General features: G+C 38.3%; 1 protein-coding gene across 1 annotated transcript in view; it reads left to right on the forward strand.

The window, feature by feature from the left end:
- The first annotated feature begins 9,126 nt into the window (after positions 1-9,126).
- Positions 9,127-21,213, forward strand: part of LOC121877043 (protein SMG5-like) — a 29,291-nt gene continuing 17,204 nt past the window's right edge. Inside the window, exons 1-7 of the mRNA XM_042382655.1 lie at positions 9,127-9,300; positions 13,394-13,616; positions 13,749-13,896; positions 15,874-16,025; positions 16,679-16,782; positions 17,561-17,759; positions 19,078-19,333. Of these exons, the coding sequence (XP_042238589.1) occupies positions 9,233-9,300; positions 13,394-13,616; positions 13,749-13,896; positions 15,874-16,025; positions 16,679-16,782; positions 17,561-17,759; positions 19,078-19,333 (1,150 nt within the window). The 5' untranslated portion in view covers positions 9,127-9,232. The remainder of the gene's footprint in view (positions 9,301-13,393; positions 13,617-13,748; positions 13,897-15,873; positions 16,026-16,678; positions 16,783-17,560; positions 17,760-19,077; positions 19,334-21,213) is intronic.

A 21,213-nucleotide genomic window follows, 5' to 3' on the forward strand; every position in this document is an offset into this window, starting at 1 on the left:
TGGTGAACTTTGGTCTATTTTGGTGTGCCTTGGTGAACATATATGTACCTTAATGTACTTTTATGTATCTAGGTGTGCTTTAGTGTACATTGGTGTACTTTGGTGCCTCAAGGTGCACTGTTGTGTATTTAAAGCTAGCCTAAGTGAGGTATACCTAGAAATGCTAAGGAACAATGGGCTATTTTGTCTGATTTTTTTTTACCTGGTCAGGCAACACATTTCAGAGTAGCTTTCTCATTGGCAACATATTTTCGTTTCCTTTATTACTGGCACCTATCCAGGTGATGAAGGAAATGTTTCTGGATCACAATTTATCAAATCTTGAGGTGTGCTGTGGGCTATTGTTAGTAAATGGTGTATTATATTAAATTTGGTTGCAGGTGTAGGATGCTGTGTGTGATGGAGGGGGCACGAGATGGAACGGGAGATGCCACAACAGAATTCATCGCCACCGGGCGGACAGGGCGACGAAACGCCTTACCGGACATACTATCCTCCCACGCCGCCACCTCCACGGCTGACCTGCCAGAGGCCTTGGAGAAACTCTCCTGCTCAGGTATGTCTCTTACTGTTCTCTTGAATGGAGCACTGCGGACATGAACTCATTTATTCCTTTATCTGAATGCTAGGATCTTGGACCATACTGGCACTTAAAAACAAAGAAAGCATTGTTAAATTCAAATTGTAGTGTGCTCTCCACAGAACTTCTCTCTAAATCCCCTACAGTAGGCATGGGCAACCTTTCCTCAGTCATGGGCCGCATTACGATTTAGGTATTTTTCTGCAGGCCAACCCACCAAAATATATATCCTATCTAACCCAAAAGTAATGTTAATATTGTATTAGCACGGGCAGTGAAGCAGTTTATCGTCACGTCCACCTTACCATATTTTCAGGATACAATCAATCTTTTTCCCATTTATGAAACAAATCCATCATAATAATTTTTAAAGTAATATGTTAATGTTTCTTGGCATTAAACAGAAGATGATTCAAGCAGTCCGTGAATACGTTGATATTTTCTACAGTTACAGCATTTTTCTTACCTAGAAGACACCCACCAGAATAATGCCAATGTTAATCTTGGCATATGAGGAACTACAATGAAACAATCTCTCTCTCTCTCTCTCTCATCACTCATGTTCACAATTAACATTCAGCTGCTTCTTCGAACACACTTCTAAATTTACTGTAAAATATGTGTTTTTGAGTGGATATTAGTAGATATGTTAACCTATACAGTATAATAGACTTTTGTTACTCATATAAAATGTTTCTGCATAACATGGGATATTACTAACAGACTCTGGAGGAGATGGTGGTGCCGTGGGTGGAGGAGCAACAGGCGGAAGCAGTGGAGGTGCCGAAGGTGGTCAAGAGCAATCATCTGGTTCTTAACACCCCTATCATCCTCCTTGTGCTCAAGTGACCTCATGTAGTCCTGCCAAGAATACTAGGTAACAGACTGGGGTGTGAAAGAGACCCCTTTTGGAATCTTTCATCCTGTGTCCAAGAGGTAAATGGACCAAACTGCACCATCTGGCAACATTCCCATTAGCAGAGGTGCTAATTAGCCTCCCTCTTTCCAGCAGACAGTCTGGGCTTTCCAGGCACCAGCTGGCCCACTTGGCTGTGCTTAATTTTGATTTGCAATTCCTGATACTGTACGTAATATGAGATAACTGACCATAGCTAGTTTCTCTGGAATATGGTTGAGAATTCATATGGCCTTTTTTGTGACTCATGATCAGTCTTGTAATTATTATTCACCAAATGAAAGAAATTACCTTTGCAGATGGTGCTACAAGGACACAAGTTGCCAGTACCTGCAAAAAAATTGAAGATCCTTCCTTGAAAAGTGAATTATTACTTCCTTTAAGAAAAGTGTTTAACTCTGTACATTACTTCAACATGTTTTATTTGTAGGAATGAACATATCGGCACAGTGTATTCTAGTGACTATATTGTGGAAAAGTCCCATTTTGTTTGCATTTTCTCATGTACAGTTTGTGTTTAATGGAAGTTGTATTCTTTGTGGATCTAAGAAACAATGCATTAACTTCTTTAGATGTGACTTGTGGATATGTGAATATATGAACTGTACACACAGGTACACATTGACGAGTAATTATATGTGGTGAGTGTATCATTAGTAATACATCCCCGGAAGCAGACCATTGGACCAAATGATGTACGTAAAGGTTTGACTGTAAGTACTGTATACCAATGATCATGTTTACAATCTATTTTGTATTTCATTATTTAGTGGACCATGTTAACACTGAATACTAATATAAAGTGTATCATTACGAGACTTTGGCCATAGCTTTAAGATTTGTCACCTGAATGTTACTTTAAGATTTTGGATGAATTGGTGTTAATGTTTTGCTACTTTGTTTTCAGTAGACAACCATATTTAGAGTTTGAATCTGACCTGGATTGTGTATGCATCACTGCAGCTAATGAATTCTTTGGAGTAGGTGTGTATGATTATCATTATGTATAGGAGGATATATATGTGTATGTATGTAAACAGTCAAAGCTCAAAAATCCAAACACCTTGGGACCAGCTGTGTGCGGATTTCTAAAAGTTACTTACTTTTGATGGAGCCCAGATTGTGGTTTTGTGTGAAAAATAGCTTTTAAATGGTATTTGTATGTATTAAGTATAATGATACACAAATAAAAGCAAGAATACATAAATAAAAAAATAATGTTTCATTAGAGCAGTGGTCCCCAACCTTTTGTAGATACTGTATATATAAATTTTAATAGTTTAATGGTTAAAAGGTATACTGTATTATGATATGGAATCTAGACATGGGATTTGTTAACTTAATATACCAGTATTTTTAAGTTAATGTGAGTATAAGTAACAAACAACAAATGGAGCAGGTTCATTGACTGCTTCAGAAGGGTTAGGGTTTTGCATTACACTTAATGAATTAAGGTAATATACTGTGAATTATAATGTCAGTGTGGCACTTTGCATGACAAATTATCAATTACCCTGTAATATAAACTAAACTCGTGTACTGTAAAGTACATCATAATCTGGACATCGAACAATCAAAGTGCCTGGTTCATTTCTTCAAACAAACTAGTCATAACAATCTAATCCTTAAACTCTCAACACACATATGTAACACAATTACACAACCAATGGTCACCTCATATAAATCACTTGGGCAGTACTGATACACAAAAACCTGAGTAAGTGTTCCCCAAGTTCAGCAAATGTAAGTCTGCCTTCTTGGGAGTCCAGGGCCGCCTCTGACTCTCACCGGCAGCCAGACTGAGGGTCTCAAACCTACTACTATTTAGTGTGGAACTTAATTTGTCTTATTTTCTACTCAAGTCTCATCTATTTTTAACACAATTGTCTTAAAATATCTCATTACATAGAGTATCATATAAAAAAAAGTCAAACAATAACATAATATAGCAACAATTTCAAATACAATATCATCTAATATTAGTGCAATTTACATACAAAAACATTTAAAAACGGCAACATTAAACCCAACCACCAAATAGAGTTTGTATACCAACACACGTATATATATACAGTACAATACATGTATATAGCTGGGTGATCGACGTACCTGATTCCAAGTGAGAGTAAAAAGTATATATTTACTGTACTTACTTTGCTGTCGCTCGGAATCGGGTATGACGATCATCCAGCTATATATTGTATATACACACACCTGACCCTCACTTTATGCATGATGGGAATCTACAAACATAGTGTGAAAATTTAATCTTATGGGGAAAATTAGGATATGTTCCACAATTACTAAAAGTCAACAGTAATGCTATAAAAGTTGTGAAAAAATCATTGCAATACTCTAATGTGGGTTAGAAAAAGGATAATACAATAAAAACTATAAAATATAATATGAGGTGCTCCACATTACAAGGGGGTGAAGCGCCAAATTTAAAAAGCAGAGAAAAACGCGTTTAAAGTTTTTCGAAGTTAAAACAACCATAACTTTGTTGTATTTCAAGCGAGAGGGTTAATTTTTTTATCGTGCAGCTTAATCCCAAGAAGCGAACTGTAAAAACTAAAAGTTAGCACTGTGAATAGTTATTATTTTATCACAAATTGAATGAGAATAACTACCCGTCATGTATGGTTGTTTGATCTTCAGACCAACAATAACCGTGTTTATCTGCAAAATGTTCTTATTATTGTGGACTAATACTGTAAAACAAGTAAATGGTCACCAAAAACAACACTCGTCTTACACCTACCCCCCCCCCCAACCCTCCTCAAAATTAAATAATAAAAATATTCATTTGCCTATCAGTATTTATCTTTTTCCATCCCTATTATTAGCCCAAAATTTATAATATTGTTCAGTATAATAGTGAGGAATAATAAGGAAACACCACCACTCAACCCCCCCCCCCAACGTAATTAACATATTAATACAAAGGCGGAGAAAGTTTGCATAATCTTTGGTAAAAACAGTATTATGACAAGAGTATTACAATTTGACTTTGTTTAGTTCCTTCGTTTTATTATCCCTGACGATTGTATTAAGTTGAAGTTACGTAAATCCTGAGGAGTGTGCATAACTTTAATGGCCATCACCATCGCCAGTAGCACTTTCATCACCATAATCACCACTAAATTCACCACCAAAATCGCTATCACCAAGCATGGCTGGGGTGTCCACGTGAGCACTGCCGTCACTAGACACACGCTCAGGATTTAGGGCTCCTGAACCCACACCAGAAGGCCTGGCCTCACTTGAATCTTGCTCTAAAATCGGCCAGACATTGTGTAGCGCTTCTCACACCTGTGGAACACGAATAACGTCAATGTTATGCCGAAAAGTTATCCAAAATAGCAATAGAAACACTGAACCGCAGCGCGGCAAGACTACAGGGAGGCAGCATCTGGGCGCCCAGATTGGCCAAGGAGGTGTGATGTAGCAAGGGAAATCTATTGTGATTGGCCGACTCAGGGGGTATGGTCCGCAGGACGCGCACTGTCATTGGCCCGCGCTCCTGCCATTCTGAACGGGATGTGACCACCTTTTCTTACTGAGCACACAGCCAGATACATAGCTCCCAGCCTGAGGCGAAATGACACCCTATTTTTGAAGGCCTTTCAACCATATTTCTAGTTTACCTAGGGGGTTACATCCAATGCCAACATGTAGAGGAAGGGAGAAAATACATAGTGATATCCATCAAAAAACACATTTTGCCCGGGGTGGCGCTTTACCCCCTTGTAATGCGGAGCACCTCATATAAAACTTTAACGAAGACATATGAAGAGCATGGGTGTTTGTGTGGATCAGTGAAAGTGAGTGAAGTGGCTGACTCGCCACTCCAGCCACGTCTCTTACTTTTACTTTTATCCTCTTCACCACTGATCGGCTTGTTAGCCGCTTGGGCGATCGGTCACGTCTCTGTTACGCACTGTTGGCGTAAGAGCCTTAATAGACAATGCAGCGAGGCTCAACCCTGGTCACCTCCTTATCATGGGGGACTTTAACTATGGTGACATTGACTGGAGAAATGAGTTCACACCAAACGACTTGAATAACCCTGCTACTCTTTTTGTAGAAACTCTGAGAGATAATTTTCTGTTCCAACATGTTAGAGACCAGACACATTACAGGGGGAATCAAACACCCAAGCCACTGGACCTCATCATAACAAACAAGGAGGGTATGGTGGCCAAACTGGAACATTTAGCCCCAGTTGGCACCAGTCACCATGTAATGTCACTCAAATTTAACTGTTACCTAGTTCATGACAAAGCCAGGCCAAGGTGCAAATATTACAAGGGAAATTACGACGAGATGAGGGAGGAGATGAGGGGTATCCACTGGCCTGACTCACAATGGCATAAAAATGCAGACACTATGCTGAATATCATAGTTAGTAAAGTGAACCATTTAAGCGATAAATATATACCCAAGGCCAAACCCAGTGCCTCTAGGAATACGAGGGGATCCCTACACATGTAACCATTCGGCGGTCGACAAAGTTAAGAAGAAAACCCAGAAATTCAAGGCGTGGGTGAGGTCAAACGATGAGCAGGACAGGAGGATGTATGCAAGAGCCAGGAACCAAGCAAATTCAGAATGTAGAAGGGCTGAAAAGGAGTTCCAGAGGCTGGTTGCAAGAGAGGTCAGGTCAAACCCAAAGGCATTTTACCGCTATGCAAAGTCGAAATTAAAAGCGCAAGTAGGAGTACCAGACCTGAGGCTTGAAGATGGTAGTTTCGCAGATTCTGACCAGGATAAAGCTGAGGCATTGAACAGCTTCTTTTCCTCGGTGTTCACAAGAGGATGCAATTAACCTACCTGCGTTTGAGGACAGACTGTTCGACACAGCACTGGCCCACTTTGTGTTCACCGAAGAAATAAACTGTCAAAGCTAAAGGTTCATACCGGCCCTGACATGGTGCATCCCAGAGTGCTAAGAGAGTTGTGCAACGAGCTTGCCGAGCCCCTGAAGATCCTGTTCTGTAAATGCCTGGATGAACAAAAGGTCCCCATTGATTGGAAAATGGCTTATGTTAGTCGTATCTTCAAGAAGGGAGATAGTCACTCCACGAACAGCTATAAACCGGCGAGCCTGACCAGCATAGTATGTAAAGTACTTGAGAGTATTATCAGAGATGCCGCGATGGAACATCTACTACGAAACAACCTTGTAAAGGATTGCCAACACGATTTTATGCCGGGGCGCTCCTGCTAACACAATTACTCACGGTACTCGATATTTGGACCCATATTCTGAAACAGGGTGGTAATATTGACAATATATACCTAGATTTTGCCAAGGCTTTCGACAGTGCACCCCATAAAAGGCTGAAAATTAAACTGGAAGGGTACTGAATTCGGGGAAATGTCCTAGCGTGGACTGGAGACTTCCTCCATGACCGCAAGCAGTGTGTGGTGGTTAATGGCACGAAATCATCATCTGTACCTGTCGCAAGCGGGGTACCACATGGCAATGTATTGGGCCCACTGTTGTTTGTTTGCTTCATAAATGACATTTTAGTATAAAATTGAAGTGTGGACGACCAGTCCTTGTTGTGTGTCACTGTCATAGAATGTTACTAGAAACCTACAGTATACAGTAGTACTTTTGACTGAACATTGGTCCTGGTGACGTGAAATCTTAGTGACTGATGTAGAAGTAAGGCCAGGTGGTCTCTGTTGTTGTTATCAGTGTTAACGTAAATTTGGCAAAGTCTTGAGTGAACCCCAAGGAGTGGTTTATAGATGAATATTCCGACAAAGTGTCCGGTGTTCAACTTAATTTTAAATAAATTATCTTTATTGTATGTTGGGGGCATCATTCTCCTGCAGTATTCACCTTTGTTTTTCCTCATACCTTCATACCATTAAATACAAACAAATCTACGTGCCCCAGACACTCGCCACGTTGATACCACCCACGTGCCTTGTTACTATCACCTTAGTTAAGTGATTAATGTTCTGGTAGAAAAACCAAGGTGGTGGCAGCGACCGTGAATAATGAAGATTATAACACAACAAGGAGTTTCTCAGGAAAGCCCAAGGTCAGAATAAAACTTGATCAGAATATAACTGAAAAGAGAAAAGTAACAAAGAACAGAAAATAAAGGAAAAAGAAAATAGAGAGAGCTATATACACACACACACACACACACACACATATATATATATATATATATATATATATATATATATATATATATATATATATATATATATATATATATATATATATATAAAGAAAGAATTAGGAAAATTCTTAAGAGGAAAATAAGAGGAGAAACTTCACTCAGTCTCGATATATATAAAAAGTCCCCACCCCCTACCACAGGACGACTGAATACATTGTAGGTATCATCAATAACTATTGTCATGGTTAAAGACTGATAAAAAAATAATTAAGTAACTTCATTGTACTTAATTAATATATGCCGAATAAGGTTTGGTGACGATTTTCTCAGTGAAATTTGCCTTTATCCATTTTAATATGTCTAGGCAAGAACGTCGCTAGTTTATATTTTTCAGGCAGAAACTCACTTATAAAACTGCTAAAAAGTTTCATAAATTACCTTAGATGTGCTTTCCTGATTAGTACCAGCGTTAGTAAGAGATGACTCCAGCAGCTTGCATTTGGCACTGACAGGAAACACAGCTTTTGTAATGTCATAATAATGTAAAGAAAAATAGATTTATAAAATTACCAATCGTATTGACTAGAAATATTCAATAAAACTAACAAAACAATTATGAAGAGGGTGACGAGAAGCAGGTACTAGCTACCGCTTCATATTTCAGTAATATTAGTTAATGTTCCCGCCAGCAAAGATCCTTCACATTTAACATAGGGTTTACGACACGACGAACCTCTTCAAGGGAAGATGTTTAATAATACGGGTGTAAGCCTAGCAGAACAACTGAAGACAATTGTTGTGCAAGTATTGTGGAATTGTTGGGATTAATATAAAGTGAGAAGACTAAGGAATTGTATACTGGTAGTGTGCTGACTAGAGATTTGAAGTGTGGAGTTAATCTGAACTTTTACCTTTATCCTCTTCACCACTGATCGGCTCGTTAGCCGCTTGGGCGATCGGTCACATTACCCTGTTAACAGTGTTGTGAAGGATTACTGTTTATTAAAAAAGACTACAGTGCACAGAAGTGTTTCTGTGTCCTGGTGGAACTCTACCTGCCTGTTGTGTGTCTGTACACTGACACCGACCGTCGGGGACTGGCGGGACAGCCAGGGGGAAGTGGACAACTCTTGTGAGATATCTACTGCTGTACACACGACCCTGGCCGTTGGGAACCAGTGGTTACCAATATTATTATAGGCAATACAATATATATATATATATATATATATATATATATATATATATATATATATATATATATATATATATATATATATATATACAGAGAGAGAGTATATATATAATATTTCCGTTCAGTTCCAGAAAATTTAGAACATTAGGAGGCTGGTGCTCAAATGAACCTTACGACTGATTTTCACAATTTATAAGGCTATTTTTATTATTAACGTAAAATCTTCCATGCAAACATGTTTGTCTGTTTTATAAGAGATTCGAGTATAAGTGAGAGGTACGACACTCAAGGCTCCTTATCACCTCGGGACCTGGTGGAGGATGTCCGATGACACGTACGGGAACATCTCTCGTCGCAATTCTCGAAGGATTGTGATATGATGAAGCAACAGGGCCATGAAGAGATCAACACTGACTACAGGGGAGAGGGCTGACAACCTGGAGCAAGTTAAAAAGCTTACCAAGTAAGTGGGGCATCTAATATTAGTGGAAGTCGTCTTTCTTAGTCAGCCTGCAACAACATCGGGTCAAGGATGTGAAGTGAAACTTAACAAAATTCTTGTGTTTATAAGGACCTGTTAGTATCTATTACCTGTATTATCCTTAATATTTATTAACTTGGCCCTCGTGAAAGGAGGCGAAGTGCCCGGAAATCCCCCCCAAAAGTGTTAGGTTAAGTGAAAGGTTGTAAAGATAAACTGCCCTCTGCCACACTACTGTACCATGTTATAGTTGGTGCTCACTTGGTGGTACAGTCTTGTAATATACCAGACAAGTGTGTACTTTGTTGCTTGCCTCTAAAATTTATCTTATTTACTTTTATACTGTTATTTTTTATCAATCAAAACTTTTATTACTGATTTACTGACTTAAGATTGTGACTGTTTGATAACTTATTTTAAGGGTTAGGTTCAGGGCAATGGTATAGTTTACATTACTGATGTACAGCAGTAATAGGTAAGATTAATCGTCTGGGTTATCCAGCTATCTAATGAAAAATATAGTAAAAGTGGAGGAGAAGGCAAACCTTTTCGGAGTGAGAGTTGTGAACTCGTGGAACAACCTGCGAGAGAGTGTTGTGAAGGCACCGAGTGTGAGCTGTTTCAAGGCCAGACTTGACCAACACTGGAGCAGGTTGAGGTACATTCAGGAGCCACTGCGTGTCTGCTATGTGGTAGCATCTGCGGGTCTTTGTTTACATGTCAAGAAACAACAGCGATCTCAGATCAGGCATGTTTATTACCATTTACATTGGATTGAAGGTAATTATTGACGACTGACTCGCGGCCGATTTTTCATTGAAAACGATTATTAAAACGCCGCAATTTCGCTTTGTTTTTAGTGACACTCGTAGTTTGTGCAAATATATTGAAAAAGTAGTTGTTTCTAAATTAAACATAACCTAACCTAACCTAACCTAACCTTAGCTTATATGAAAAACAAGCAGCAGAAGTGATGTTAGAAGACCGCACCAGTCTAACCAAACAAACCTGCCTAACCTACTTAATTTTACATTTTTTGTCGACGTGAGAGCAGCCGTCCGTACCAAGTGTTTCTTAAGCATACCCTGAGCATCGGCGTTGATCAAGCTGATTGACTCTTTACATCCAGGGATGAGACTTGACCGCGACATTACCGATAAGAACACAAAGTATTGTCCGTTTAGGTGCTAAATTACAAAATCTACCAACAAAGCATTTGCACAAACAATCATTATCATATCAGAACACACTGATGAAAATAAAATAAGAAAGTAAACAGTAAAACAAATAACTCATTCATGGGCCAGTCATCAATACTGTATTAATCGGATTGAATTCATTCATTATTTCTAGAGATGTTGTTTGGATGATAGTAAGAAAATCAAAACCACAATGCACAGGTTGGCAAGTTAGGCGAGGTTAGCTTGGTTATGTAAGGATAAGCTGTGGTCACACATGAGTTTCTACCCAAAATAAATTCACCGTAGCTTTGATTTTTCAACGATGAACTCCTGAAGACGTCTCTACAGTGACAACTTATTTGTTGTCGAAAGTGGAACGATACGGAGCGTCTGAAAATCCACGGTATGGTGGGTTGACGTTTGCTATAGACAGTATTGTATTAATAAAATTTACGGTTCTTATTTTTTCTTATTAATGTTAAAATGTACCAAAAATATAAAGAGTGTATTTCAATAGCGAAACATGAGCAAGAATGTCATAGTAAATAAAAAGTAGTAATAAGAATACATTACGACAGGAATGTCATTTGACACTCGCGTACTTGCATCACCTTTGGAAACAAACATCGCTTAGACTTTACAAACGCACACTAAATTTTCATTATGGATACTGTTAGTCCCCACAATTGTTTCTTTCTTGTCTTGGTCTTCTTTAACAGGACCACACATCTCACTAAAGTGGTTAATGCTGCCATAGAAACATACAATGAAGCAATTCTGCTCTCCAAATGAGCTCAAACTAGCCGCACGAGTTGGGTGCCTGACCAATGGTTCCTTTCACCAGTGTGTGGATTGTACCCTTGACTTATTGCCTGAGGATGAAATGGAATCATGGATTTATTGCACAAAAATGTAACCAGAGCTTTAGGTTGGTTAGATCAGGTTCCAATAGGTTTTCTGCATTCTTGCTTCCATTTTCATGTTGAGTATCATCAAATAGTATTTCCAGAAGTTTTGGTTCAATTCCATGAGTAAGATCTGGTGCTAACAGTCTCCTTCACCTTTGCTAGAATATTATCTTTACTATAGGTAGGTTAGACAATTCAAAGACACTTATACAGTATATGTCGGGGGATCCAGGGGAGCAGATCGAAGCCCCCGTGTTAGGCGGTTAGGTTAAGTTATTTGCGAGGGAAACGTCAGAGAAGAAAAGTGTCTTAGAATTGTCTGAAGTGTTGATTGCAAAGATAAAATTCTTAAGATGCGTGTGTTCTCCGATAGTGAAGATTTACCATTGTTTGAATGATAGTAACTACGTCGTAACTAATAAAAAAAAATCCTTTAAATTTCAATATTTTTTCCCGTTATTCTCTGCAATCATAAATCACCTTTAGTGGGCAGTGCATTAAAGATGAGGGAAGTTACAGGATAAAAAGTGGCAAAAAACTGATTATATCGCTGTCATATCATGTCTATGTGCATTGTTTGTGAAGAAATGAACTATTTACCATAAATGTTCAGCTGATAATTCTCCCATGGTTCCATGTGTTTACAAGTGCTACTAAACTAATACATTTTGAATCTAGTATTGGTTAACTTTAAAAAAACTACAGAGCCTCACATCAGGTGTTACCAAAAATATTGGCTTGACTGTCTTGTTTTTTATGTTATAGGCTTCACTTCCATGATTCTTTTCCTTATTTTTTTCTCTTGGCATAATCGGTTCTTAAACCTATTCTGTGTCGCTATAAATGATGAGGTTCATATACTGTACTTACAACACAATGTTTAAAATCCCACTATATCATAGCCTAAGTCCTTATATACATCTAAAATCACTTAATTTAAGACAAAAGGAGAAATAGAATGACAAAATACAGTAAATGAAAGTAAAAAATAAGTCATTAGGTAAATAAAATACCTGTACTGTAAATTTCAAGTTTTACCCAGTTCATATCGGTGTTAGTTTGTAAGTCCTGGAGCTCCTGTACTGTACTACTATACTGCATATACTGTACTTGCCAACAGATCCTGTCATCTTTAGCCTGGAGTAGGCAGACACTTCAATCAGCTGACTGATACATAACTGTAATTACATCTTAACACTTGTGATGGAGGTTGGGTGGGGGATTATTGGGTCATGTTACTAACCTAACCTGAGGCAATGACAGGTCACCCATTGTTGAGTGGGGATTTAATGGGTCTCATGACCTGAAGATGTCTTGAATAAAGACGAAAGCTAAGGTATTTTTGAGGCGCGAGGATGCTAGCAAAAAAGTGTATTTAGTAAACATTTATTCACAACATCTGCTTTGATTGTGTTAGAGAAATGAATTTTGTACCATTGCTGTATGGAAATGTGTTTCTGATAACATTATTTTTTACCTATAAGGTATATACTGTACAGTAGTGTACATAGTGCTGTATATTGTACACGTTTATGTATATGAAGGGTACAGGTATTAATAAGCATAGATTATTATAGTAGCATATCTTTACTATGTAATGAATAACAAATAAACAATATTGTATCATGAATGAGGCAGGAATTGCTGACAAACACTGAGTGAGAGGCAACCTTTTGCTGGGGGAGAAGTGCTGTAACATTTACCCTCCAATGGACCCATTTCCCTCTCCCTCCTTACCTCCCTTCCTCACAGCATTTGTTTTGAACTTCTGATTGGGTTAGAGAGATAAATTTGATACCATAATGATCCTGAATAAATTCTCCGAGATGTGCCAGTTGTTGTCTGAAAGAAAGTTACAATCACTTGTTGTTCTCGGAGTAAGGTACTGTATTTTTTCAAATGCTTACAAGATTATTATTTTAGTGGGTACTTTTGATATTTTTTCTTGCTAATTATTATTATTAATTTTATTTTATTTATTCTCAGGCATGTGAGCGAGTGTGTTCGTCGTGCTAATGCAGCACTGGGTGAGGCTGGGGTGGTGGGGGCCTTGTTCACAGCACAGTCTGTTGGGGTACGGGCCAGACTGAGAGATGCGTGCGAAAGAGTTATTTTACTGGCCCCCAGTCCCCAGGCACGCCGCATGGAGGAGATACTCTGGCGTAAAGTATACTATGAACCACTTACTGCAGCAAAGAAAATGAGAAAGGTATGGGTATTTATTGATTATGTCTGGAGGAGGATCTAAATTCACTAAATGTCCATTTTTATGATAGATTTTTTTTGTTACATGGCCCAAATATCGAGTAAGTTTTACTCATCAGTTTAATATTTGCTTCAGGGTAATGCATGGACCAGTGGTGAAGCATGTTGGGTACACAACCACCTGTGGACGGGAGTGGCCTACTACCACCAGCTGCTCCACTCCTTCACATGCACATCCCAACCACAGTTCCGCCTTGCAGACCTTTTGCCTTATCCCAATAATGGTTTGTATATACACTACAGTACAGTACTATACGGTGTAAGTTTATTTTATTTTTTCAAACTGATTATCTGTTATTTTTTATAACAAATGTATTATAACATCGTCTTAAACTCATTTCGCTATTGCAATTAAGCTGGGAAGAAAGAGTGCAAATACAAAAGTTTGATGTAAATAAATGAGACCACCTAAAGGGAAGCTTTTGTTTATTTTTGTATTATTTTTATATTTTGAAATTTATTTTATGGACTGGGACATTTATTATTTATAAGGTAATACCTTTTATATACTTGCAGGATAAGGGGAGGTTTGGTTGGTCCAGGTTAACCAGATGGAATATATAGAGTGAATAAGATCTTGTCCTGGTGTGAAGTGGGTGAATTAGATCTACTTTGCTGTCACATGGAATCGAATATGACGATCATCCAGCTATGATACAGTGATATGAGTTATTAGTGATGTCACCTTCGCTGGTGAGCTCTGAGGTGACTCTAGAGACCAATACGGAACCGGCACAGACGTAGCACCCGTAGAGGGGTACATTTAGTGTGGGAGGGGCGGCGATAGTGTCTTTCCGGCTCTGGTGCTTGTCTGCCTTGGTATGTAGTTGGACAAACTCGAAAGTATTGACACCTTCTCACGTGGCACTTTTTTAGGTTTGTTTTAAGACTACCGTATCCTTGTACCTTTTCCATTTCCCGCCAGTGTTATGTTTAGCATTCGTTAGGTGACTGTAGAGAAGCCGCTTTGCCAAGTCTCCTGTCATCCATGCGGGTAACATGGCCAGTCCAACGTATTTGTTCATGAACAATGGTAGCCTCAATGTTGCTACAGTTAGTGTCAGCGAGAATACTGGCATTTGTCCTCTTGTTTTCCCAGCGAACTCGTAGTATGGAACATAAACTATGTTGTGAAAGCTTTCAAGTTCCTTGATCCATGTCTCACTGCCATATAGCAGGGTGGGGAGGAGCATTGATTGATATACAGGGGGGGCCCCCAAAAAATTTGCGGGGCTTGGGTTCTCAAAATGGCTGCGAATCGCCAAATCCGCGAAAAATATTTGCTGACCGGTGGAGGGGGGGGGGGTAAATTTTTACATGTGTACAAAGAAATGTATATTCCCTTCATGTGTTTGCCCTTAGGACAATTATTTCTTTTATCTGTATTGTATATATGTGTTTTGTGTGTGTGTGTGTGTAGACACACACACACAAAACACATACAAATAAATGATAATGGTAAAATACTCTCACAAATAATTAGAAACAAATACTGTATATTAAAAATGTGATATACCCGGGGTGACACCGAACATTACCCTACCCGGCCAAAGCTTGACCCATGCAGTATTTGCAGTTTATATGGCATTATGTATCGCTTTTGGAAAGTTAAGTGTGTTATTCAAAGTTATTTTAGAGTAAAGGTCTGGTGAGTGCAGTACAATATAGTGATTTTAACACACATTAAAGGGCATCGCTTTTTCTGATGCGTGGACGTGTACCGGTACAATATACTCGCACAAAATGAGACCCCACTGTCCTCCTGCACATTAAGCCCATAATTCTAAAGATCTTGCTTCTGTATTTATCTATTTGTTTCTTTGTTCTCAGTGATATGGTAATTGCCACACCACCTTTCTTTTTTTAGGCCAGACCACACCATTGAGCAATTAATATCTTCTTAATATATAGTATTTTGTTCCATTACTTCCCCCAGGTGTGTCACCCTGACTCCTAATTCACATACTGTAACTTATATGTAAAATTTGGGCATAATTCACTTCTCGTAAATACTTCATCAAGTCCCTTTGGATTAAAGCATTCTGCTCCAGCAACCTATTATGTTCCTTCATTGCCCCTTTGCATTTTATTGCTTATACCCTGGTTAGGAGCACAACAAGAACACCTTTTTTTATTATTTCTTGGATAATGTTTGGTACAGTGACAAATTCCTCATGTATTAATAGATAAATACATTATAGATGACGAGGATAGCACGGTAGCTTCCCCAACTGGAGAAAGTGGTAGTGACTCCATACACAGGTGCCTCACATGTCTGGGCGACTTAACCCGTTACATGTTGGACCTCCCATCTCCGCCTCCACACCACCTTCCTGTCCGATATTACCTTCAGGTCAGTCCAAGTGTCATGTTATAACCCACGTGGAGAGTTTCACATTAAATGCTTTTGCATCACTGTTATTAGGATTTACTTGTGTGTTTTGCATATTTGACCAATTTGAATTGATCACATTCCATCTAGGAGTCTGAGTTGGGATAAAAGGATTGACAATTAGGAGGAAAGTAAGTCGATTGTAATACAGTAAGTCCTCGTTTAATGTTGTCCCCGACAAAGTTGTTTCATTATAACCTCTCTACTGTTTAGATACCCATGATTCAGACAACGTCCTGCCAATTCGGTACGTATATGATCAGAGTTGATGTTTGCTGAGGGCATTATTTGTAGTTGTGGAAATTTATGGGAATAACAGTGATGGATGAGGAAATAATGGCACTGTTTAAGTTTTCTGGAGGAGAGTGAGGATATGTGCAGAGGAAATTAAAGATTGGTTTAAAAAACAATAAGGAAATTTTCACATGGAAGGATATTGTGTAATTGAGAGTGATGCATTGAATACTGTCTTTAAAAGGTGTTTGGGTATTGTGGTGTGTAGTAGAGGACTTGAGGTAAGAGTGTGGTGTATTATTTTGTGTTACATGTCATGATATATATTGGGAGTTTAGATATTCTATAATTCTATGACTTATTTGTGTCTTGACCACCAGGCATTGCACTATTACCCAGAAGGTGGCCTGACTCACAGTAACCTGGCAACTGTCTACACTACAAGTGACCAATCTCTACTAGCTGCAGCACACTACCTAAGAGCGTAAGTTGATTTTAACTTACTGTCATGAACTTAAGTTACAATTTGTACCTCAGGCTTTGTTAGAAAATACTGTATATATTTTAATAATAAATCAGGTAATATATTTTATATAAAAAATTAATGAACTGTACTGTACTATAGTACAGACACTCCCTGGTTTATGGAAAGGTTCCTATTGATTGATTGATCAATTGCTTGTGGTAATTACATCCCTGGATATACTGAAATTTAGCAAAATTTTAAAATTTACAGTATTTCTTAGCTTGCCTCCATGGCTACTGATATTTGACTGGTCTGTACTCTAATCGACTACTACCAACTTTGGTGTTTATACATAATTACAGGGTATGTGAAGGTGATATCATTGCATTGTCCTTTATTGTTTTCAATGCTTTCTTTCCAAGTTGACGTTTTTTTTTTTTTTTTTTAGAATTGAACCTATTTTCTTAAAATTTAGTTTATGCTGTTTCTGAAGAATGCTGTTGTTGGCATTCACGCTTCTTTTGTGTGATTTGAAACTGATTTGGTCAGATAGACAAGCACTTGCAGCTTTCACTTAGGTAAATATGTTTATACAATACTGCAGTTTATGGCCATGGGCATCTTGTTATCTTTGCAATCTCCTTCATTGTATTAGTATACAGCAAACTTTGCTGCTTAACTGCAAATTATGTAAGTTGAATGTTTTATTATGTTTTGCAGTTCCAGAGATTAAAAAGAAAATTAAAATATAAAATATTAAAAACAAGTGATTTTAAATTGAATTGTTATCCTACAGACTTACATGTGAGAAGAGTTTTGAAGGAGCTGAAGGCAACTTAAAGAGGCTGCTGGACAAGAGTCGGGCAATCTATGAGAATGGAGTGGAGGAGGAAGGTAACAAGACACCTTCTCACTACCACAAGATGTTCCTGCATACTTCTCTCACTCTTGTCTCATGCTTTGTTAATAACAGAGCCACTGAGGAGGTTGCAAGGGTCAGTCTTTATATAATTATGTGATATTAAAAGCAAAGAGAATGAATGACAGTAAAAGATGGGAGTGTGAGTGGTGTTCATGATACTGGTCACTCTGCATGATAGAATGAAAGTTTTCAATAGTGAAAGAGAAAATTTTGAATTACCATAAGATAAATGCTGATACAGTTAACTTTTTTTAATGTATGATTAATTATGATGCAATATACATCAAAATGACAATTGCCTATATCTTCACCATATCCAGGCCAGAAACTCTTGCTGACTTTCATCACCCCTTGGACATAATATTCCGGCATCACCATTACATGAAATTCATTTGTATATAATACTGTACAGAATTGTACTCAGTACTGTAGTGACTAGTAATGATGTTAGTAAACAAATAGATGAACTAAAACCTAATAAGTTGCCAGGTCCCAATGAGATATTTGCCAGAGTATTAAAGGAATGTAAGGCAGAACTTAGTATGCCCTTAGCAAACTTATTTAACATTTCATTAAAAATTGGTGAAGTGCCAGAGTCCTGGAGTATAGCAAATGTGATACTTGTACTGTACTGATTTTCAAGAAGAGAAATAGATCACTGTCCTCTAACTACTGTCCAATTAGTTTAACATCAGTGGTAGGCAAATTATTGGAAGCAGTAATTTCAAACTCAATTCTAATCACGCCGAGAAACACAAATTGATTAATGATTCCCAACATGGCTTCACAAGTGGGCGTTCATGTCTGACAAATGTATTATCATTCTTCTCAACTGTTTTTGAATCACTGGATGACAGACACGATTATGATGTGGTTTACCTCAACTTTAACAAAACCTTTGACGGGGTCCCTCACGAAAGACTAATGCGTAAATGGAGGTTCATGGAATTGGATATGTTCTAAGATGTATTAGGACATGGTTACAGGACAGGAAACAGAGAGTCCGTATTAATGGCACCAAATCCGATTGGGGTAATGTCGCTAGTGGAGTACCCAAGGCTCAGTACTTAGACCATTACCATTTATTATATACATAAACGACGTAGTTATAGGCGTAGACAGCAACATAAATAAATTTGCTGACGACACCAAAATAGGGCGTGTAATTAAATTTGACGAAGACTCCGCAAAACTACAGGAAAATCTAATTAAAATTTTCGGATGGTCTGAAAAATGGCAGATGAAATTTAATGTGGACAAATGTAAAGTACTTAGCCTAGGAAATGTAAACAGAGAAACCAGATTAAGTTATGAATACATAATTCTGTAACTATTTATTGCTACTGCAACATGTATCATAGAGGTGTAATTAATTTCATCCATAATTTCAGTTGTGTCAGGATGTGCTTGTTCAGCTTGGGAAAGTGTTGGAGACTTATGATGATGTTGATAATGAGGTCTCAGAGACATCCCCTCCACCCTCTGGTTTACCACCAAATGGCTACCTACCAACCTCAAACCAAAATGGACATGACTCCCCTATAGAAACTCAAGACAAGATAACAGCACCATTTAGTCTGACTCCTGAAGCCATGGTGACAGTATGTGCTGTTTTATCTATCTGTACTCAAAGGCTCAAAAAGCAAAGTAAGTATTTGTCCTGTCCTATGATAGTTTGAACAACATCCTAGGCATCTCTGTACACGGGTCTCACTATAGTACAGTGTGAACAACATACTCAGAAATTAAATAGATTAAATTTTTATTCGGGAAAGATTCAGCAATTCAATAATAATAACCAAGATCTATCCAGGAGCAATTTGTGGATCAGATCACATCCCAGTAATGAGTTTAGCGAGGCTAAAACTTCAAAAATTAAAAAGAAACACCAAGGACAAAATCAAATGGGATTCGACATCCTTAACCTTTTAACTGCCCCTGTCCCTGATTGGGGATGGGCATGGCTGACTGTTCCTGTACCCAATCGGGGATCATGATATGTGTGCCAATTTTTCAAACACTGGACACTCCCTAGGCATTAGCTACTCATGATCCACTGTCCCAAGCCACCCAGGCATCATACAGTGTAGTGGAGAAATAATTATGCCATTTTTAGTGTGATGACTATAGTAAAATACTGTACAGTATTCCCGGATAACAATATAATAAGTCTGTTCAATCATTGTTGAAGAAAAGTAAAGCTACCCATATAATTTATTCATAGAAAACTGACACACATGTCCTGACGCCTCCACTCAACACCCAACCACTACCAAGGTAGTGGCCGGGAGTCCCGGCCCCCCACCCCAGTGTGGGACCTCCCATGCTAGCTCACTCCACACCACTGTGATGCGCTATTCAAAGCGAGTGAACAGTGACTGCTGTTGAGTTCAGTATATACAGTATAGTAGTACATTTGTACACATTTTTACATTATGAACAATATTGTATGTGTGCAGTACAGTGGTGTTTGCGTAAATAAATCCAGCTCCTGCGAGATGTATCATTCAGACTCCTGGAAAATACCACTGTCTTTGCTGTAACACACAGCTCCACTCACACCCGTATCATATAGTAGATCTTTTGTTATTTTTGATATATTTCTTTAACCAAACTTTTAGATAAAGTATTCAGGATTATTTGGGTAAAAAAATGGTGTGTAACTTAATAGTAAACCCTTGAAGATTTGGACCCGGTAAATCCGGATTTTGGAAATTTTGGACCAAAAATCTGGGGGTTCTGGGCTAAGAAGCCTCCCACAAGCATCTTTAAGAAGCATTCCCAAAACAGAGCAAAGAACATTATAGGTCCATGAGCACTGGTTGACCGGTCGGTTATGCTAGACACAGGTGCCTGAGGAGGTGGGAAACATAAACAGTAGTTAATTGCTGTTTATGGGAATATTTCATTCAGTCTAGTTATGATACAATGTTTCTTATTACTGCATGTTATCGTAGGTAAATGCATAGTTTATACAATTCGTTTATCACTGTGCCTGTCACCGTTTTCAAATTAGACTACAAGATATGTATTTCACCCATACTTATTTTGATCATACACCTGGCAACAGGTGTGTGTAAGGGAAGTGAGTCAAGGGACTGCTAGTTGAGTTTCATCTGCACTTAACTCTCCTCAGTCCCTGCCACATTTCACTGGATTTACTGTTATTATTAGTATTTACTGTTATAATAATGTTTATTCGTGATTAATCATGGCACTGTAGCCTGGTTAGATTTGTCACTGTAACCACCAGGCTACTGGGCCAAGCTGTGGTGTTATGGTTGTTTTTCAACTCATATTTTTGGGTAGATATATGTAACTTTCTTCAACTAATTTGCATGTACAAACCATCTTACATACATATTGTGAAAAAAAGTAAAGAAATAATTGTCCGCAGGGCAAACACATAAAAGGAATATACATTTCTTTACACACAAGTTAGCTGGCTCAGTGTGGGAGGGGGGGGGGGCCTTGCTCGGGGTAGCTCCCAGCTGGTCTGTTACTATGGTGAAGCAGGGAGTGTATGC

This window comes from Homarus americanus, unplaced genomic scaffold, assembly GCF_018991925.1.
Source record: "Homarus americanus isolate GMGI-L3 unplaced genomic scaffold, GMGI_Hamer_2.0 scaffold32159, whole genome shotgun sequence".
In the NCBI taxonomy this organism is placed as follows: Eukaryota; Metazoa; Arthropoda; class Malacostraca; order Decapoda; family Nephropidae; genus Homarus; species Homarus americanus.